Source organism: Prosopis cineraria, unplaced genomic scaffold (assembly GCF_029017545.1).
Source record: "Prosopis cineraria cultivar Desert tree isolate PC_DT_omini unplaced genomic scaffold, ASM2901754v1 PC7, whole genome shotgun sequence".
Classification (NCBI taxonomy): domain Eukaryota; kingdom Viridiplantae; phylum Streptophyta; class Magnoliopsida; order Fabales; family Fabaceae; genus Prosopis; species Prosopis cineraria.
In genome coordinates, this window is record NW_026555338.1 from 3,363,859 (window position 1) to 3,387,201 (window position 23,343).

The window sequence follows — 23,343 nt, forward strand, 5'->3', positions numbered from 1 at the left end:
ATTAGTGGTATAGAAAGCTATCATATAAAGGGTCTCTTTTTTAAGTTCTATATGGATACATGTGCTGAATTAAAATTTTTTAGATTGACATGTTTTTACATTTTCACTTTAAACAGGGAGATGAAACTTTGGCCCAAAAAAAAGGAACAGGAAACCTGATTGCACTAAAGTGACATTAGGTTCTGAACCTGTAGCCAAAAAAGCAAAAGGGAGAGAGAGAATTAGAAAAGCCCCTTATATTCATGCTTCGTCTTATAAACTTGGAAAAGGAAGTCTGCACTTTGCACTTTAAAGTCTCACCTGTGAAAAGGAAAATTGTTATAGGTTGCATCAATAATAAGAAGTCTTCACTCTATGCTCACTCTTTACATGTTAAATTGTGAGTTGCTACTTCAATCTCCATGCAACCTAAGTTTTGGATAAAGTAAGCAAGGTCTGAAGCTAACTGGGATCCCATGCAGTACCGTGAAAGAATCGATAGGCAGCCAACTTAATTGAGTTGATAAAGATGACATGGGCAGCTCTGTTTTAAGTGTCCTCTTTTGAAAGGAAAAAGTAAAGTGAAAGGTAATTAATTCATGTCACCGATATTAATGAATCATGATAAGGCGAAGAATGATTTCCTTAATAATTAATTTAATCATCATATATTGTTTTTATTATGGTCAAAACAAATGTAATATTGCTTAAAATTAGATGAATTATTCATTTGATCTTGATAAAATAAAAAGAAAGATTTCATATGTAGCAAATGAAATATTGAAGTTCAAATAAAAATAACTTATAAATTATTTGAATTTTTCATTTTAGTAATGGTCAGTAACAATTGTATTATAATGACCATAAATTTTAAATTAAATAAAATTTTCTTCCAATTGATATTTATTTATTTATTATAATTTTATGATAAATGAAGAGTGATAACCTAGTCGAATTTATATTGATTATACGTATGGACATCTAGAGTTCAAACCATACTTTAGCCAAATGTTATTTTTATTTTTATTTATAAAAAAGTACTAAAGTGCCTTGCTTCTTATTATATAAATATTATAATAATTAAAATAAAATAAGTCAAAATAAAAGAAGTAAATAAATAAAAATCTAGTACGGTTTCTTTTGAAATTTTCTCAACAAAGTTTGGGTTATGTTTTGTAATTTTTTCAAAAAGCTTATTATTTTATTTTCTTGCTCCTCTTAGTCGGTGGTATGTGCAGAAGAGAGAGAGAGAGCTCGCGTTCTTTTCTTTTCTTTATGTTTCCTTTTCTTTTCCAATCACGTTTCTAGAACCGGACAAGAGAAGTCTGGAACTCTCATTTTCTCCCGTCTTCTTCTTCCCCCACCGTTTACAGCTGCTATCAGTGTGTGTATGTGAGAGAGAGAGTCCCAACCATTAATGCAAGGGCTTCAAGTCACAACCTCTCATCCTCCTCTGTCTTCGATCTTGTTCTGAGTTGCAAAGAGGGCCAGAGATCGAAACTCTTCTGCGCGTTCTCCAACTTCATTCGTGGTTCAGACCACTACCAACAATCGCTTAGGTGTGTCTCGCCATTTCTCAGTCTTTAATAGTCTGAACCAAGACCCAACTATTCTCCCCTGTTTTGCATCTACATCGTGCGTGTGGCTGGTGAGAGCCTTAATCTTCTCCCTTTTTCTGCTTGGTGCTGGATTGTGCCTATGAGTGAGCTCTATGTTTGGGCCATTTCCTTAACATTGATTTATCCCTCTCCTTGGTCTAGCCTCATTCGCTCTGCTGGTGAGTGAACCTCATCTCTCCTTCCTCCATCGTTTAGTCTCTGTTTGTGTGATTGTGTTGGTTTGTTGGAATCTAGAATTGTCTTTCTTTTAATTAAGATACTGATCATGTGTGATGGAGGAAGAATAGTACTTGTTTCTTGAATTGGATTGATTGTTGACTGGAAATGAAATTTGGCAAAATGAAAAATGAAGAAAAGAAGACGATAATGATGTAGGTTGGAGTTTTAACTTAAACTGATTGGATTATTGATTAAAATATTGATAGTGTAAAATTTTGGAGAGGTGAAATTAGAAAGGAAAAAGGTTAATATTAGCATAATGATTAATGTCCATGAGATGTTTGATAAAATGCTTGTTAGAAGTGCTTTGCTTGATTTTGCTTGCATTTTTCTAAAATTTCATTGGCTCCTATGAGAAGTATATGAGCGTATGTGTTATTGATCTATGAATAAACTTGAAGACTGTAAAGAAAATTTAATTGTGAAATTAGTTGTTGATAGATTATGTGATAAGAGGTTTTAATGTTACAAGTTCTTCTGAGTAGCTTGAGACTTAGTTATGTCCATGAAGAAACTTTTGTGTAAACCTTAGTCCCAAAATTTTAAATTTATTATCGTTATATATATATATATATAGAGAGAGAGAGAGGATGTATTAATGTTGGAAGAGAGTTTTTGAGTATTGTTAGAAATTTATTAAGACCCTAATATATTCTATAGGAAATTGGAAGGACAGAAAATTGATTAATGTGGTAAGAAGAGAATATTGTGCATTGAGAAAACTTCAGGTAAGTGGATAGTGTCCCAACTGATTTTATCAATTAAATTCTTTTTTTTTAGATATTTTTGTTACACAAATCATTTAATGACAATTATATAACATATTTAATACATTGTTAATTAAATTATTTTTACCTTATGAAATGGTAAAGAGATGTTGAAGGATATTTGAATTATAATGTGTGTGTTTTTTCTTACAAATTGATAAAATTATTTTTATCAACTTTGGTAATATTAGTTTCTCAATAAATGTGAGCATGGACATCAACTATGAAAGTTTACTCTGGCAAGTTTTAATGCTCAAAATTCTTCATGTGAGTTTGATTTTGAGAATGAAAATTGTATTTTGATAGTGATAACTTTCTCACATGTTTGAAAATGGATTTGGAGGAGATTTTATATAGAACACTGGTTGCTGCCGTTAGCCCTTAGCGCGCCATGGTGAAAGACTAGCTAGTTTGATATTTGTGAGTTTTATTCTCACGTTTGTTATTCATGGGTCTCATACTTGCATTTGTTTTTATAGCTTTGAGCCATATTTGGTTAGTATTATCTTTGTGGAATGTGTCCACGTTTGTTTTGTAGCTTATGCTGCATTTGGTTACTTACCCTCGTAGATTGTGTGTCCACGTTTGTTTTCATGGTATGAGTCGCGTATGGTTATTTACTCTTGTGAACTGTGTATCCACGTTTGTGAACTGCTCTTATAAATCCCCAAAAATATGAATTTTTAATTAATTGATGATTTCACACTCTAATGATTTTTAATTAACAAATATTAGAATTTTCATTTATGTATAATTATTTTGACTTGTCAATATCAAATGTTAAAGATGCTTTGCCATTATAAATTTAAAGTTTTTTTTCAGATTGAAGTTATATAGAACTTTTATTTTGAACTTACAAATTCCCTTACATTGAAATACTTTTTCTTTAATTTATGTAACCATTATATTTTATTATATTCACTTTAATGTTGCAAAATGTTATGGTAGGGACATTATTCACTAGAAAATATTTTTGGTCTTAGACAGCCTGCACCTCCATTAGATCATTCAAGCGAGTTTGCTATTGGATTGAAGTTGAGACATCATTTTAGTTAATCTCTGTTTTTGATGTAAAATTTTAATTTATATATTGTACTTTTATAAATAATTTTATAAGTTCTCCATATAAGCTATGGTTAGGGTGTTATTTTGTAATATCTCATCTCCTAGTTTGAAGGAGCTGAGCTCCTAGATGATATAATGTTTTTTAAAAAATTTGAATTGTAAAAATTTTGATGAAATCCTATTCCCAAGGGAGAGCTTGTTGGAATTTTCCCTAAAATATTAAGGCTTTAACTAAAGGAAAAGTATATTTAAAATGAAACATTTCTTGAATTAGGCTTAAGGGATGTGTGTTTAGGTGCATGTCTCATGCCGGTCATTCCCATATTACGGGGTGTGTCATGTATGCACTGCTACCAAAAATAAAGAGGTAAGTTTATGATGAAGCAAATAAAAAAGATGAATTTCAGGTTAAAAAACAGAAGAAATAAAGATAAAAAAGAGAAAATTTTTATGATTGCTGAGTTGAATAAGTGAAGGGATAAAATTGGATGGTGAAAATAAAAGGGATAAAATAATGAAGGGAAGAAAAAAAGGGGACGGGAAAAAGTGTGATGCAAACTAATATTTTTTTAAAAAAATTACTTATATATGACGATTAAAAGAAGAGAAGGGTGTAAACATTGAAGGGGAAAACAAGAACAATGTGATTCTGCAAGCCTTTTATCATTTCTATTGATGATGGAATTCACTCAAAAGCTTTGCTATCTGATTTGGCCAGACTTAGGCCAGCATTTAGGATTATCGTTCATGGCAATAGATCATCAACAAAATATTATGGGGTTTATCTTTTTCATCATTTGATTGTTGTAAGTGTTTGTGCTAGGGTTGTTTTGCTAATGCAAAGAAGTGATGCAATACATCACTCTGTTGAAGAAATATTGAGTGAGATTGTGATCAACATTAAAGTATAATGTAAACGATCTCTAAAATATTTAAATATATTTTTCTTGAAATTGGACAATGTATTGTATTTGACCATTATTTAAGTCCAACTTTTACATGTATCGCACATGGAGTAAATACTTGAATAGTATTTCTGTTTTGAAATGTTTAGGAGTTTGATTTGAATTACAATAAAGTTTGAATAAGTATCATAGATTGAATTGAATTTAAGGTGTAGTTTTAGTCCTTAAAAGGTGAGGAGGTAGTTTATTTAGGGGAGTTCTATTCTTATTGTATTACCAAAAATAATGTCATGGGAGATGTATATCTAGCAAATCCCTATTCGTTTTTTTTTTCCTATGGGAGGGTGATAAGCAAACATGATTTTTTAGAGAGAATAGCAGTTAGGTCCAGAACACTGAATTAATACTAGTTAAGTCTTCGACAAATTTTTTTGAAAAATAAGTTAAAAATATTAATCCAAATTATTACAAATTCAAGAGTTTCAATTGCAAATAAGTATTTAAATATAAAATATAATTTTTAAACTGCAACAGAAATTTTTGTTTATAACTTTTTGAGTTGATACTTATAATTCATTTTGTAAAAAAATTTGTCAATGACCTAACTGTCATTATTTCATTCTTCTAGGACTTAACTTTCATTCTCTTTTCAAAAATTAGTGCTACAAAAGTATAATTTTATTACATGTCAAATGTTCATCTAATTTATCACAATAACATTATTTTCTCATATCATTTGTATCAAGTGTAGAGATAATTCTCATGCAATTAATAATGGCATATATTAATTCATTTTGAGAATATTACTTCCCTTTGTGGTTGTAGTTATTGTTATTTGTTATGTTATTTTAATTGATCATGATGTCAATGCATAATATTTAATGATTATTTAAATATATTTTTCTCGAGTAAATGCTAAACTACTATCTTCATAGATTTATAAAACTTAAGTTGCACTTAATTATTTTCAAATATGAAAGTAATATATTGTGTTTTATTGTTAAAATCATAATGTAATGGCTTCAGGGGCGACATGAAGTAAATGCATGAGTTAACATTATCAAGCCTAAATGGCTCCTATGGATGTGTAATTTCATTGATAGTTAACATTTATTACAATAAACTATTGTAATCCCACAAATAATTTGTGATTTTATTCTGCACATTCCAAATGCTCATCTACTTTATCATAGTTCTATTATTTTCATATTTCATTTGTATCTATGACAAAAGCCAATCGAATGCAGTAATCTCATTTTTGTTTAAAGGTACTACCTGTAAGAAAACACTTAAAATTACAAGAAATAATTCCAAAATATTATGTTAACTCTAATTAATTTTAAATAATTTTTCAAATATATTAAATATAAGGAAATGCTGCAACGCATGGGGAGTAAACATTAGTTATCATAAAAAGGATATTAATGATAGTTAATGTGATTAATTTGTAGACTAATCACTTATTGGCACTATTCAAGCTTTGTGAAGCTATGAAAGTGTGTAATTGAAGGGTAAATTTTTGACATTTCAAAGGTTTGATTTAGAACAAAATGATAATCTCTAAATTGACATTCAAAGTCTTGAGAATTGTCAATGGATTTCTAGCCTTTCTTCTTTGATTGTACTTTCTCTTGACAGTGTGTCAAATCTTAAAAAGCCCAAAAATTGGTTGCAAACAATTGGTCAGCTACCAAAACTTGAAGCTTTATGTCTTGTAAATTCTAGTCTCTCGAGCATGGACCTTCCTATGGTGCTTCCTTCCCAGTTCAATTTTTCTAATTCCCTAATTGATCATGATCTATCTTATAACAAGTTTACATTATCCATATTTCCATGGTTATTCCACTTAAACTCTAGTATTGCATACCTCAGCTTCTGTGAAAATCTTTTAGAAGGTCCCTTTCCAAATGGTCTTGGTAGAATAACGAATTCCCTTTAAGCACCGCGTCTTAGTGACAATCATTTGAAAGAGCCTATACCAAAAACAGTTTAAAATCTATTAGATTTATAGCAGTTTGATGTGTCAGGGAATTCTTTGGAAGGTGAGATCACTAACTTGGTTTATGTCGACAATCTCACCAAATTATTCTACCTAAATTTAGTACAAAACTCTCTTACATTGAAATTTAGCGACTTTTGGATTCCTCAATTTTGATTGATAGGACTTTCGTTTCAATCCTGTGTATTAGGTCCTACCTTTTTGAAATTGCTTCAAGCACAAAATAACCTATACTATCTTGATGTTTCAAGTGCTAGGATTTCAGACACAACAATGACGACCTCTTTTCTATGCTCCGGCAAGGAGAGCATGAATTTTCTGAACATGTCAAGTAATCACTTTAAAGGACAAATTCCAAATTGTTGGAATCACTTAAAATCTTCAAGAGTTATTGATTTAAGTAATAATTAATTTTCTGAAAATATTCCAAATTCTATGGGCTCATTGCTTTTAGTCCGCCACTTCATTTTATACAACAATTACTTCCCCGGGCAAATTCCCTCCTTGAGGAATTGCACCAACCTAGTAATGCCAGACATGGGACGAAATGAATTAGTTGGAGCCATACCTCCATGGTTTAGATCATTGCATGTTCTTAACTTGAAAAATAACCACTTTTTTGGAAATTTGCCATTGAATCTCTGTCACTCAAGAACCATCCAAATTTTAGACCTCTCAACTTGTCTGGACAAATACTTAGATGTTTCCAAAATTTCTCTGCAATGACTAAGAACCTAGATTCACTAAGTCCCTTGATGAATTATTGGCTTTCGTAAATGGTTATCCCACACATATATTTGGATATGATGTTTGTCTTACAGTGAGGTGGAAAGGAATAGAATTGTCTATAAGGATAACAAAAGACTTTTGAAACTAATTGATCTATCTAATAATCAATTATTAGGGAAAATTCAAATAGAAATTGGAAATCTTTTGGAAGTAAATTCTTTAGATTTATCCAGTAACAATTTAAGTGGTCAAATTCCTTAGGAGCTTGGAAATCTACAGAATGCCCCTGAATATCTTAATTTTTCAAGAAACCATTTGTTAGGAACAATCCGTTCAAGTCTTTCAAAGATTGATAGGGTTGCTGTTTTGGACTTATAAAAACAACTTATCAAGAAAAATTCCATTAGGAACACAACTCTAAGGTTTTGATGCATTCCCTTTCTTTGTGGGAGTCCACTAAAAAGATCATGTGGATATAAAAAAGTATCGAAGAATCCATTGATGTTGGACAAACATGAGGAAGAGCAAGATGATTCAATTTTCACGCAGGGATTTTACATGAGCATGAGTTTGGGATTTGTTATAGGATTTTGGGCCATCTTCTAGTCATTGCTCATATCTCATTCTGGGAGGATTGCTTACTTCACCTTCCTTAAATAATTTGTGTGAGAGAATTGTTGTGGTCTCAATAATCAACTTAGTAAGGTGCCGCAGGTTGCTTAAAGGAAGCAATATGTAGTATAGGAATATATCATCTTGTTAATTTGTGTTGTGAATCTTCTCTTTCATCCCTGTCATGATTGTAAAAATGTTCATGTAGCTAAATTTAGTTCTAACAATCTTAGGTTTTGGATTATTTGGAATGGCTTGAATACTTAAATTGTTAAAAAAATTATTTTTTGAAATAAATTTTAATTTTTACTTTAAAATTAATTAATTTTATTATTATAAAAATGTATTTTAAAAAAATGTAGAAGACTCAAAAAAAATTTTGGGTGTTAAAATCTAAAAATCAAGATTAAAATACATTTAAATATTATTTTTAAGATATTGTTTATATTAAAAATAATAACATTATAACAATATTAATAGTTGTAAAATTTTTAAGAAAATATCTATAACAATGTGCTCAAATAATGATATTTTTTTTTATAAAATTAACTAAAACATAAAGGATTAATCAATATTTAATAATATATATTTAAAAAAAACTTAAATTGTTATTCGAGTATTAGGCTAAGCCTAAATGTGCCCAAAATTTAAAATGTGCAATTTTACTAATCCTATCCCTAAATTACCAGCTTCGTGTTTGAGGGGTGGAGTGCAATCCTTGAAGGAGATTGTTCATTGTTGTATGGATCGTTTCATAGAGCGTGTTCATAATGAAGAGTTGAACCATAAACACTTTCCTAATCCTCATCACTCAAGCTGTATTCTACTTGGACACTAATGATAAAGGGAAAGGGGTCATGGGCTTCAAAAAGAACTTGGGAACATTTCCTCCAAATACAGTTGAGATATTCAAGACTAAGGCAGGGCTAGAATTGTGCGGTAGTCATAATAACAATTTAGGTGCACGGCATTAACAATTTCTCTAGGGATAGCAGCATTGACCAGTTTCAAATTCAAGAAACCAAGGAAATGCAAGAAATGGCCACTAGGGCCTCATTTCCTTTTTCCTTCAACCAGCCTTGCTTGCTTTTCATGGTTGTTCATAAGTATTCTTGTATTAGAGAAAATCATATATTTAGGTCATGTTTGTTTATTAGAATAGAATGGAATGAAATGAATTGAAAAAATAACGATAAAAATAAGATGATCAAATGGGATATGTGAGCACATTTATAAAAGGAATAAGTAATTTAGTTCATGGGGTTGGGAATCATAATTCATGAGATTTTTGGAGGATGTGATGATTCTTACATTTTTAATATATATTAATGAGTTTTACATTCTTAATATGGGAGGAAGGATGATTTAGTTCATTTTTATCTTGATTCTTTCAATCCATTCCATTTTATTTTATTCTAGTAAAAATAAATCATCCTTAAGGTCATTTTATTTTATTGAGGCATATTCAATAACACATAAAATAAAATGACAAAAATGATAACCAACCAATTCAGTGGGGGATTAATATGATATTGTGTTATTTTATATGGGTAAGAAATAATATTAGCATATTATAATTTATTTATAATTTAAGGAACTTAATCAATATTAACTTTCTTATAAGGTCCTTTTCTATTATTTTTTGTCATTTTTTGTAATTTTCTAAATCATTTGTTGTAACCTTTTTGCTCAATTAACTGTCAAAACATGGTCAAGGCATTATAGTTATTTGATATTTCAAATTAATGCCAATAAAGGACCTCAATTTGGAATCACTTCCAAGTCCTTTTCAGCAAACTTAAATTTGGTCAGGCTTTTATTAGCAATTTTCCCTATAAATTACCATATTAATAATTAAAAATAAAATAAAATATATGTATATCTTTTTAATAGTACATTATTTGATATGTGTGTATATAGTTAAATCACATATATTTAATTTTGCATATAATAATTGTAGGTGCATTTCAACTCAACTAACAAAGAAGGAAGACTTAAGGCTTTGGAGATGCAGGTCAATGGCACAAATTTTGGCTTTGGCTTTAGAGGTGTTAGGTGATGTGGGATGAGGAGGTGCACACTTAGTAGGTGACATGGCACGAGATAGCTTTTTTTCCTTTGTTTTTTTGCAAAAATAAACTTTTATCATTGCTAAAAGAAAAATTTAACTTTTAGCAATGGCTATGTTTATTATCACAAAAAATTATTAGCAATAAAAGTTTTGGTTGTAACCTTTTGATAGTGAAAAGTCGTCACTAAAAAACTTTACTAGTGACTTTTGGACTTATCACTATTAAAAGTCTTTTTTTTTATAGTGATAGTCTCTAAGCCACATGAGTTGGTCAACCTAGGTAATAGGATTAGAATCCTATAATGTTATCCCATGCTAATGTATCTAGAGCGTAGTGTCACGGGGCTATTCTTTCAACCCGTGTGACACTTAGACAATCTTCACTAAAAATTGCTAAGTAAGCCTAACTTGTATGAAAGGAAGATGCTTGACTAAGTTGAGGAAAGGAAAAACTTGAGGGCAAAGGATACTTGAAAGAGAGCTTGAAGAATGTGAGAGTAATATTGCTTTGAGAACTCAAGGGTTGTTTACAAATGAGGTGGGGTGAGCTATTTATAGTCCTCCCCCTGAAATCTAGAAAGTTTCCACATCCTTACTGGATGGTGGAGATTAAATTGATCCTACAGTTACAATTGATTTTCTAAAATTCTCTCCTAGATATTTACAATAAATATCTAGATATTTACATGGAAATATCTAGTAGCAAATATTGAAATATTAAGACTAGAGTTGTGTAGATTTCTTTAGAAGGTTCTTGCACTCTCTAGCTCTTTTGAGGTTGACCGAGAGCCTTCTGGAGGGTTCTAGAATGTTTCAGAGCTCCTTAACCTCATGGAAAGGCATGAATCATGACATTCTCCCCCACTTAATTTCATGACAACCTCGTCGCGCCTTCCTCCTTATAATGTTGGATTTAGTCAGTGAATTGTCACAGGAGGTCCTCTCGTTCCCAACTAGCTTCAGAGTTTAGTTGACCCTTCCACTTGATTAAGTACTCGGTGTAGTTGGGAACTCCTCTTTTTTTGATCACCCTGTCGGCAAGGATTTCTTCTATCTCCTTGTCGTACTTAGTGACGACCATTGTTAGTGCTCTCTTAGAGATACCTCGAGATGGATCTTCTTCATCTCTGTAGTATTTCTTCAAGAGACTAACATAGATAACAGGATGAATCTTAAGCTTGTGAGGGAGTTGTATCTGATACGCAACCTTTCCCACACGTTTGACGATAGGGAAAGGGCCTTCATATCTCCTGAACAAGCCTTTGTAGACTTTGCGTAGTGACTTGAATTGATTTGGCAGTAACTTTACTATGACCAAGTCACCAACTTAAAACTCAATAGGGTGCCGCTTCTTGTCTGCCCACTTCTTCATTGTATGGGAGGCTTTGTCCAGGCATGCCCGAGTTATGTCGGCTTCTTCTTGCCATTCCTTGATAAACTTGTAGGCAACTGGATTGTCTCCTTTATATGGTGTGGCAAGGGCATTGGGGGTTAAAGGTTGTTGCCAGGTAACTATCTCAAAAGGGCTCTTACCCGTCGACTCGCTTTGCTACAAGTTGTAAAAGAATTGAGCCACATCAAGTAATTTAGCCCAATCTCGTTAATGAGCGCTCACGTAGTGCTGAAGGTAGAGCTCTAACAAAGCATTGATTCGCTTCGTTTGTCCATCGCTCTGAGGATGAAAGTTTGTTGAGATGTTCAAGTTTGTCCCCAGGAGCTTGAAAAGTTCCCCTATAACTTCACAACATGCTTGAAAAACAAGCATGTCGCTTCATCAACTTTGCAATCTGCTGGGGTTGGTATAAAGGTGGCATATTTGCTGAATTTATCAACCACCACCATGATATTGCCACATCCTTCAGACTTAGGGAGAGCAACTATAAAGTTCATTGAAATGCTCTCCCATGGTCTTTCAGCCATCGGTAAAGGTTCGAGTAGACCACCAGGATGTTGTTTTTCAACTTTGTGATGTTGTTATTCATTTAGAAGAGTCAAATATATTTGTGATTCCTAACCATATGATGAAGCGGAACCCCATATGTAAGTCAAATAGTTGAAAGTAGAAAAAGTCTATGTGTATATATGATTATTTGTGGACTTCTCATATATAAGCTTACAGTTGTGTAATGTGGCATTAAGAGATTAAAATGGGAAAATGATATTATGTATGTGATTAAATATATCAATTAGGTGTATAAATCATTTTAGACTTAATTCAAAACTTAAAGCGGTCTAATGGGACAAAGAATGAGAATTGAGTACTTGAGGTATAAATTTTGAAAGAAAAAGTAATTTTTTACACTTAGGCGCCCAATTTTAGATTGGATAGTTAAATTGAGTCTAAACTTATCTCATTAGATAGAATACGTTATAACCTTCGTGTGAGCACTTGAATCACTCTAATCAAATGACGGAGGTGGAAATGGCGCATGGCAAAAATTCATCTTCTAAGCTATCAAATGACAACAGATTTTGCTATCATATATGCCACGGCGTATGGCATAGTAAATAACAGAGCACATTGCTCTACACCATATGCCGCGACGCATGGTCGTGTGAGCCACGGTGCATGGTACTTTTCAAGGGGAATAACATTGTGTTTTATTGATCTTGATAATTGTGTTTACACTTCCATTAGCCCTCTTATTTAAATACATTTTTAAGAAATCAGGATCTCACATTTTGAAAAGAATTCAAGAGCTATTACTTTATTATTATGTTAATGTTGTTTGATAATTGTGTGATAGAAATGGTAAAGTCCAGATTAAGTAAGGGACTTTATATTAGTGCCTATTAAGATGTGATGTTGGATATTGTCTCCTTAATACCCTTGTAGGGTATGGTGTTGGAGATTTGAGGTCCTTCACATTTATATGATACAATGTTAGAGTAACAATACCCCAATTAATGTAATAAGGGGAAATCATAATCTGAAAATAAAATAGAACATCTTTGACAGGGTGATTTTATCACTACAAGTTTGCTCAGGTGAATGAGTATATATTGATCTATTGAGAACCTATGATTTCAAAGGGAGTGATTCTAAGGTTCAAATGCCAGTATCATGTTAATAATAGTGGTGACTTGTTATGAAAATGGCTTTGTGAAGTGATACTTATGTTATATATTATAATATGCAATACTCGCTTATAGTTTACTTGTAATAGTTTAGTAGCAAGTTATTCTGTTACTGAAATTATTCTCACCCCGTGGTTATATTTTTATAAGTCAAAGTAATGAGCTGGGGCAAAGGAAAAGACTCAAAATCAACTTAGCGTGGATAAAGCTGAGAAAATTTAGATTTTGTGTAATGAACCTAATCTCTTGAAAATATTGTAAATGAAAAGTAGCCATAGGGCTTGCCTGCACATTTTAAGTTGTAATTTGTTATGACTTTTTGAGAAATCTTAACCCAATGTATGTGAATGATATGATTGAGGGCTAAAATTTTTTTGTGAATATGTGGTAAATGTGTGGACAAATGGTTTATAGTGCATAAAAGAGGTGATATTGTGTAAAGTTGTGAACAAGCTAGTGAATGGCCAAACTTTGATTTATAAATATATTTGCTATGATTGTTGGTCAATTAGGTATGTTTAGTCCTTTTGCACTTGGCTTAATGAGACTGAGTGTGTGATTTGAACCCTATAAAGCATGAAAATTTAATAAGTGACTTTTTGCACTCGAGTGTCGAAATTTTGATCAAACCATCTACACACTTAGTGACACTTAAATCACTCCAATCGAATGTCATATGCAGAAATGACATACGTTGGAAGTTCGCTTTTACGAACTGGTATTTGATAGTAAAAACTCTATCACGTGCGCCACGGCACATGACATATAAAGGAAAGCTTGTGGCTCTATGCTATATGTTGTGATGTATGTGGTGTAAGCTGCAACGCACAACCCAATTTTTGACCTTGTTTCCATGATTTTAAATCATGACTTGGGTGTGATGAATACATGTGTTTATCTTTCATTATGCATGTTTTGATATGTAGAGATCTTGATTATTTTAAAAAAGAAGTCTTAGATCCCAAGTGCTTTCAAACAAATGAACCTTATTGATATAGATTGGCATATGTGGTGATTTATGTTAACCCCTCCTGATATTAAATGGATATTGGGAGAGGTTACATGACCCAAATGACTTGATTGAGAAAATATTTAGGCCATGTTTGGTATGTAGCATTGAAGGGTTGGGTTTGGCATTGGCATTGAATAAGGCCCAATTTAATGTGTTTGGTATAAAGCACTGGCTCTTACTTAGATTTGCTAAAACCTACTTAGATGGGATTACACAAACCTACCTCCTACCTGGTACTGAAAAATTAAACCTAGGTTTGCAATATTTTATAACAATATTATCCATAGTTATAATATTTCTTGGACAAGAGTGCCCCTGTTGAGTTTTTGCCCTGATAAAAGTCATCAGCATTGCAAACCTCAAGTCAGAACGCATCTCCATCGCCGTCGCAAGAGACTCATCCATGGATCTGCCCTATCACCATCTCCTTTGTCGCACCTTCAGGTATTGTTGCTCCATCCTCCCCCTTCGTCGATCTTCTTCTTCCATCTTCTTCACATCTGGCTTTTCCTTTTCCATATTTTTATTTCTTCATCTTTTTTGCTTGGTTAGCTATTGATGCCTCTGGTTTTGATTTATTTTGCATTTTTCCAGCTAGTCTTGTCTTTATTTGTTATTCTTCATTTTATTTGAGATATGGTTATTTGTAATCTGAGGAAGACTTTCTACTCCATTAGCCACTGCCACATTTATTGATTTACTTTTCCTTTGAGATATTCCAGTTTGTTTACATGCTTATTTTCGGTGACCTCTCCTTCATAAATGATTGTTTGCATGTTTTTATCTGCATAATCTTTAAATTTTTTTGAAATTGTAAGAGCTAAACCCTTTCAAGAATCCTATTACATCTGTCAAGAAAATAGGAATCGATTGTATAAGAAATAATACAAAATGTAATTGAGAGGAAGATATTGCTTACATACCTACTAAATGATCAATGTTAGTCTTGTTCTCTTCGAAATCAGGCAACCTCAATCTCATTTTCTTTAGTCTATGCATCATGAAATTAATAGGTATTCTCTTCATTTATTTAGGCATAAATTCAACTGTGGGTTCAGTGCCTTCTCCTTTCCTCTTTGTATTACTAGTTTAGGATATTATTTTCTATTTTGTAGTTTGTCGAATAAGAGAACTACTACATTTTTTTAATTGTAAGTTCTTTTGCCAACAAATTATAGGGTTAGAAAATCCTTTAGAATAAATTAAGTACTGTCATCTACTCATTATTAAGCACACCTCCATCTTTCCTTTATTATACAAGCAAAATTAATGATTTTTATTCAGATGATTCAATGATCTAATGAATTACGGATAGAAAAACGTTTATTGATTTATTGATTTACTTTTCCTTTGAGATATTCCAGTTTGTTTGCATGCTTATTTCCGATGATCTCTCCTTCATAAATGATTGGATGCTGTAGTTGTAAATTCCATGGTGAACTCCCTGTAAGAATCTGAGTGCATGAAGTAGCTTTCCCAAAAGAAATATGCATTTTTTGAAGCTGAGATTAAATTTTCAAAGCATCAAATATTGTTTAGCTTTGTAATTGTAAGTTGTAACTTACCTCAATTCTAGGGAGCTCCTTTCCCTGAGTTTCTCACACCATTTTCTGGGAAAATATGTCGTTCCTTTCAAAGCTTTCGATTGGTACAGTTATGGCACTATCTGAGGAAAATACGTTAGCTACTTTTTCTTTGTTTTTTGGATTGTGAGTGTCCCTGTTTGATTGAAGACACTTCTTTTAGTGCTTGTAATCTTCAGAATAGCTGAGATGCTAAGCATTATAGACAAAACTGAAAGACGACACATGTTAATGTTACCTATTAATAGTTGATTACTTCATAAATGAGACCAAATAAGAATGATTTGCGTTTGTGATTTTGTTTCATTTTTCCTTTGTAGTTTTCCAACCAAAATATATTTTATAGTTATGTAATACTATTTACTATTCATTTTCAGCAGCTAAATACATTTATTATGATTTTTATTCCATTAATTACTTTTATTCCATTATATATGTTAAATATTAATCTTTTATATATCTGCATAATTGGTACACAATTATGGTACTATCTAAGGAAAAGAGAATACTATTACGTTTGTTTCTCTTCTAGATGAGCATGACTAAGGTAGTGTATGCATTTTATATTTGTATGTGTATGACTATCATGCTAAGGAGATGAAGAATCAGACATATACCTTACAAAATGGATTTTATTGCTAAGAGATCTTACCTAAAGAGAATGATGTCTAGAAGTGATGTAGCATGTTACAACTTACTTAGAATGCATAAATCAACATTTGATAAGTTGTGTTCTATGCTAACAGATGTGAGTGGTCTTAAACCTAGTAAGAACATGCTTGTAGATGAACAAGTTGCCATGTTTTTACACATACTAGCACATCATGTGAAGAATAGAGTAATACAATATAACTTTGGTAGATCGGGAGAAACTATTAGTAGGCATTTCAACTTAGTACTTACTAGTATGATGAGACTTAGAGATATGTTATTGAAGAAACCAGAGCCAGTGGTCGATGACTCTAGTGACGAAAGGTGGAAGTGGTTTAAGGTAAATATACATGTTATGTATTTATCATTATTTTTGAAAGTTGTGTGAACAATTTGTATTAACTTTTTTCTACATTTCTATTTTATAAAATTGTTTAGTCGCCTTGGATGGAACACACATCAAGTTAAGAGTTCCTTCTCTTGACAAGGCAAGATACCGGAATGGGAAAGGAGAGATAACTACAAATGTGTTAGGTGTTTGCTCACAAGATGGTTTCTTTATATATGTTTTGCCTGGGTGGGAATGGTCCACAGTAGATGGACGGGTTCTTCATGATGCCATAAGTAGAAGGAATGGCTTGAGAGTTCCAAAAGGTCACCATTACTTGGTTGATGCTGGTTACACCAACTGTAAGGGATTTCTTGCACCGTATAGAGGGCAAAGATACCACTTAAGTGAATGGAGAGAAGGGCAACATCCTAGAAGTGCACAAGAGTGCTTTAATATGAGACACTCTTCTGCACGAAATGTAATTGAGCAATGCTTTGGTATTTTGAAGTTAAGGTGGGCTATACTAAGAAGCACATCATTTTATCCCATTCAAACACATAACCGAGTTATAATTGCTTGTTGCCTTCTACACAACTTAATTCATCAAGAAGGTGTGGATCCACTTGAAAATGAAGTTTCAGAAATGGGTATTGATATGGACAGGATGGAAAACACCCTAATTCAAAACATAGATGCTTCTTATGAATGGGCTACCTTTAAGAATACTCTTGCTAATGAAATGTTCACTACTTTTTCTTCTAATAGGATATCTAGATGAATTAGGTATTTCATTTAAACATTATTGTTTGTTTGAATATGTCAATTTTCTTTGTTTCTTTAAGTGTAGTGTATGGTATGATAGAACATGTATTATTGTTATGTCCTTAATATATTGTCAAATTGTCTTATTGTTATTTAACCTCTTCTCAAGTTCTAACATTTTCTTCTTATAGTTGAACAAACATGTCAAGTAGGTCTAGAAAATTAGACAAGCACATGTGGACACCCAAAGAGGATGAATTATTAATTCAATCCATGATGGTGCTACATGATAAGGGAGAACTTGTATCTGACAATGGTTTAAGGCCACATGTCTTAAACACTTTGAAGGACATGCTTGATAGTTTGATACCTAGAAGTGGTATTAAGGCCCATCCCCATATTCAGTCAAGAGTCAAAAAGTTAAAAATTAATTATGGTGTGGTTTCTGACCTTTTCAATTTATCTGGTTTTAGTTGGGACCCTGAAAAGAAATGTGTGACAGCTCCTAAGACTGTTTGGGATGAATATGTGAAGGTAAACTGTTGCTGTTAGTTTCTGCTATTTCTGCTGTTTCTTTTTGTTGTTTATTTTTTTCTTGTTTTTATTGCTATTAGTTTCTGCGATTTCAATTTTTGCTGTTTATTTGTTTTTTTTTTGTTTTTATTGCTGTTAGTTTCTACTATTTCTTTCTGCTGTTTATTTGTTTTTTTCTAGTTTTTATTGCTGTTAGTTTTTACTGTTTCTTTCTGCTGTTTATTATTTTTTTCTTGTTTTTATTGCTGTTAGTTTCTGCTGTTTATTATTTTTTCTGGTTTTTATTGCTGTTAGTTTCTGCTGCTTCATTTTTTGCTGTTTATTTGTTTTTTTTCTGGTTTTTATTGTTGTTAGTTTCTGCTGTTTCAATTTTTGCTATTTCTTTTTGCTGTTTATTTTTTTTTGGTATTTATTGCTGTTAGTTTTTGCTGTTTCAATTTCTACTGTTTATTTGTTTTTTCTAGTTTTTATTGTTGTTAGTTTTTGTTGTTTCAATTTCTGCTGTTTATTTGTTTTTTCTGGTTTTTATTGCTGTTAGTTTCTGTTGTTTCAATTTCTGCTGCTTGTTTATGCTATTTCTGCTGTTAAATTGCTGATGTTTCTGTAATTTTTGCTTTTCCTGCTATTTCTTTTTTTTTTCTGTTGCAGGTAAACAAGAAAGCTGCTAAGTGGAGAAACAAGACTTTCCCCCATTATGATGAGCTATCTAATATCTTTGGGAAGGATAGGGCAAATGGAAAGGATGCTCAAACGTATGAAGATATCGTTAAAGAGTTTCATGATCAACATGGGTTTACTTCACCCATAGAAGATACTCCTATTGAGCACATTCTAACTGAATCTCAAATGGATGGATCACATGCCAATACTTCACCACAAGAGAACTCTCCAATTGAGCTATCCCCTTTTGATGCAACTTCCGGTGCGAAAAAGAGGAAGCGAAACAGCACTGAAGCTCAACCTTCCATGCTTGAAGGCATGAAAATGATTGTTCAAACACTAGCTGATGGGTTGTGTGAACACCATATTTTATCCGAGTATTTTTTAAATTTAATAATCAATAATTAAAAAATATAAAAATACAAAAATAAAATTTAATCCTTTTTTAGGATTATATTTAAAAAATAATAATTTTAACAAAATAAAAAAAAATCTTGTTTAAATCTTTTAAAATCTCTCCTAAATTATCTCAACCATTCAAAGATATTAGGAATCAATTTTTTTTTAGACTCAATTATTTTTAAAATTTCTCTCCTTAAATCTCTTTGTTCTCCATTTAAATATATATATATATATTTTTTTTAAAATTAAATTTTCCTTTCCCTCTTTTAATCTAATTAAAAAAAGCATTACAAAGAATGGCAAAAATGTTGGACATGCACATATGGAGCATGAGAAGCTTCACAGAGCAAGCAAACATAGAGCAGCAGACCGGGGAGAATCTTGCATGCACAGAGAACACGAAAACAAAAAACTAGAGTCACAAACAGCCACAGCACAAAAGAGAAATATAGAACATGAGTAGAAACGTAGAAAGCAAAATAGAGATGAAGGAACAGACAGCAAGAGCAGAAAGAAAACAGAAATAGAAGAAGTAGATGCGTGTGCTGAAAATACAGAAACAAATATGAAAAACACAGAGAAAGGTAGCCATGCAAAGACACACACTCACACAAACGGAATAGCAGAGAAATTAGACGTTACAGTAGGGAAAAAGTGAGAAGAAATAGAGCAGAAATGCAGCACCCATATGCTAGCTGAAACGAGCACAGAAAAATGCAGAAAAAGGCAAAACACACAGCCACACGAAAACAAAAAAGCAGAGCATAAAAGAAGAGGAAGACGTGAGGAAAAAAAACAGAGCATAAGAGATGGATTCGAGATGGAGAGAAAAAAGAGCCCGAGGATAATGATTGTGTCTTTGCCTAAAAATTTCTAAAACCTGTTGACTTCTTCAACCTTTATCACCCTTCTTCTCCCCTGATGCCAAGTGGGCAACTACAAAGCAAAAACTTGTTCCTTCAATTAACATGCTAACTGTGATGGAACCTTTGTTTCCTAAATAGCCTATTATGCCACATACTACTGAACAAAACTGTCACGTTTGAGATGCAGCACTTGTTGAGCAACTCCTGTCTCATCCACACACTAATGAATACTCCAACCATCTTCTTGCTTCCCAGCAACAAGTGCCTATTGTCTTCTTTCGGTTTGACATGTTGAGTCTTCCATTTTTCCGTCCCATGTGTTCCTACGTGGCTACTATAACTCCTCTTTCCAAAGATGCTATTCTCTTCATAGACATAGCTTTCACTTGGTGATGAATTTAGCATGGGTGTTAACCATGGACATCCATACTTGTCGTTCAAAGTTCTTCCTTTAAGCAGGTTCCGACTTGTTGCCACTGTTGGGTCTTCTGCTCCTATCACGGCCAATGTGTTCAGTGCATTCTTAAGATTCAACCACTCATCTAAATCTACGGCTAAGCTTCCTACTAGAGATCCTCTTGCAACGTTCCAAGCACCTACCAAGATTCTAAAATGGGCAAAAACTAAAAGACTTGGGAAATGTTCGAGATCTCAGCTTTTGGTTCTCTTCGTCCCTTACTCTGGTCATATGGTCCAGTCCATTCAGGCCACACCAATGATGAGAGGCAAGGTAACTAGCAAATTGCTAGAGTTGTGTCATACTAAGGGTGTGTCTGATGTGGTGTAGGCCATATTCTAGAACATGAAACTCAGAAGCAGCCTTCCATGTTTACTCCCATATGAACTTTCACTTCTGGAGCAGTCAGACATGGAAGATGAATAATATGAATCAGAAGAGCGGTGGTGCCTACGACGTTGCTTGGAGTGGGATTTACTCTTTTTTTAGACCTTTAGGGCTTCTTTATCTCGATGCGACTTGAGTATGCTCTTTCTTGCTTAAAATTTTGTACTTCTTTTAAAATTTCATATGCCTGCTTCATTCATTCAAATGATCATATTATTTTGAGAAAATTAAGAGTATGCATATGTCTAATATGGGACTATTGTTTATTCACAAATAATTTTAAGACATCAACCTCATTTTGATTTTCATGGGAAATAAATTAGGTAATTAATGATGGCGATGGTATGTGGACCTTGTTAATTTTAATTGTTGGATGCCATTACCACTACTCTCATCATTTTCTTTCAAAATTCATACCTGAGTATTAAACCAATTTAAAAAATCTTGAGGTACATATCTTTAAGTCAAAAGAATAGTGAATTGTTAAAATAGTTTATTTATCTATTCTTTCCATGGCCTTTATTGCATGAATTGTTCAGCTAACCACAATATTATACACCAACTACAAATGTAAATATTTTGGTTATCTATTTGTCATGTGAGATTTTAAGAATATCTGTAGGCATTTAGAATGATTTCATACCGTGTAAATCAATAAGATTTTGCAGGTATGAGAATCAATCTTATAATAAATATTTAAGTCTCATGTGAGATTTTAAGAATCTTTGTAGAGACTTAAATTAATCATATCATCATATGGGATAATATATCCTCATAGATATCGTGATTCTCAATTTGTATATGTTACATAAATGAATTTTGTAAATAAAAGAAAAAACATTTTTATAATTTTAATTAATTAAATTAATAAATTTAAATTATAATTATATTTATCAATTATATCTTTTGGTCATGTGAGAGTTTTGAAACTCGGTGGACCTTTAAGATAATCGTACTATCGCATGAGTCAATAAGGCTTCGCAAGTATAACAATTAAGATTTCTATATTAAAAAATATGTGTCATATAATTACACATTAAAATATATTCAAAGTGAATATTATTTAATCCTTTTATCGTGTGAGACTTTTAATCTCCACAGGTATTGAGGATAATCTCGTATTGTGTGAATGAATAAGATTTTGCATATATGAGAGCAAAACTTATATGTTAAAATTAACTCTCCTTTTATAATCCAAATTAATAATTTATTTAAGTCTCATGTGAGATTTCAAGAATCTTCATAGAGATTTAAATTAATCACCTCATAGTGTGGGATAATAAGTTCTCGCATATATAGTGATTCTTAATTTCTATAATAAATAAATGACTTTTGTAAATAATCATAATACACAATTTAGAAAATTAATTAACCAAATTAATGCATTTAAATTGTAATCATATTTACCAATGATATCTTTTAGTCATGTGAGATTTTTGAAGCTCCGTAGACTTTTAAGATAATCATATTATCACATGAGTCAATAAGACTTTGCAGATATAATGATTAAGTTTTTAAAATATATATTAAATTAATTAAACTAAAGGATGTATTTAAATAAATTTAATTCCTTTATTGTGTGAGATTTTAAAATCTCCATAGATATTTAGGATAAATCATATTACCGTATAAGCCAATAAGGCTATGCAGGTATGATGATTAAAATTCTTTAAAAACATGTACATGCATACTTAAATAAATTATTACTAGCATTTAAAAATAAATAAATTAAATTGTTAAATTCTTTTATCATGTGAGATTTCAGAATCTTTGCAGATATTTAGAACAACTGCATTACCGTATAAGCTAATAAGGCTCTGCAGGTATAGTAGTTAAAATTCTTAATCATAAAAAAAAGAAAAATAATTTAAAACCCTTTTCTTTTCTTTAATTTGAAATTCAAAAATTGAGAAAATAATTAAAATTAAATTACTTCTTGCAATTTAAAACACACATATCAAAATTTCAGAAATTGTTTTATTTACAAAATGGTGAGTTATTTCTAATTAATTTCTCTTCAAAAATATTTTCACCAATAATTTTCAAGCACGAACTATGTGAACTTTGATCCCCATCACAGGGTACGTAGGCCTCAGAGTCAGATTCTGAATCAAGTCCCCCCTCTTAAATAAATAAACATTTCTCACCTAATTCTTATCATTTTTATATCAAACACATGAATATAAATGGGATAATTAAAATAATTATAAAACTATATTAATAGAGCACAACAAACTTTAGATAACCGTTCTGACGAATGAGTGTTGTGGGGTTCCTAACACCTTCCCCATACTCAATCAATTCTCGAACATATTCTCTGATTTCACAGACCACCCTTATCCTCCATTAATCGGTTTCTTGAGATTTACCTCAAAATCTTGGTGGTGACTCCTCATTCCGTCCAGTTCCTGCCGCAAAGGCCAGGACCTCTGCTCACTCGCCGTCCGCATTACATTTTTTTTTAGGTGCAATAGGTTGAAGGAGTCATCTAAGCATTTTGGCATGCACCTTGATAGAGTTGAACGTGAGAAATGTATTGATGGCATGAGGTCGTATCTTCTTGTTGAGTTGAAGAAGGTTGAAGGACTTTCCTACCAAGAACGTCTCAAGGCATATGTGAAGATTATTGGTGATGAGAATATGCTGATTGGCTTT

The 23,343-nt window shown here is 32.0% G+C and overlaps 1 protein-coding gene across 1 annotated transcript; it reads left to right on the forward strand.

The window, feature by feature from the left end:
• The first annotated feature begins 1,310 nt into the window (after positions 1-1,310).
• Positions 1,311-20,631, forward strand: LOC129315666 (uncharacterized). Its single transcript, XM_054959549.1, has 5 exons — positions 1,311-1,756; positions 14,397-14,499; positions 17,856-17,916; positions 18,565-18,953; positions 20,304-20,631. The coding sequence occupies exons 1-5, from the start codon at positions 1,678-1,680 to the stop codon at positions 20,629-20,631; spliced, it is 960 nt and encodes a 319-aa protein (XP_054815524.1). The 5' UTR covers positions 1,311-1,677.
• Positions 20,632-23,343: the final 2,712 nt, after the last annotated feature.

What these genes read in the sequence shown, in the direction of transcription:
- LOC129315666 (XM_054959549.1), top strand. Translation starts at nt 1,678, where the DNA reads ATGAGTGAGCTCTATGTTTGGGCCATTTCCTTAACATTGATTTATCCC. An exon ending in CTCCTTTGTCGCACCTTCAG is followed by an intron (nt 14,500 to 17,855) that starts GTATTGTTGCTC and finishes ATCTGGTTTTAG; the next exon opens with TTGGGACCCTGAAAAGAAAT. An exon ending in GAACACCATATTTTATCCGA is followed by an intron (nt 18,954 to 20,303) that starts GTATTTTTTAAA and finishes TCCTTTAAGCAG; the next exon opens with GTTCCGACTTGTTGCCACTG.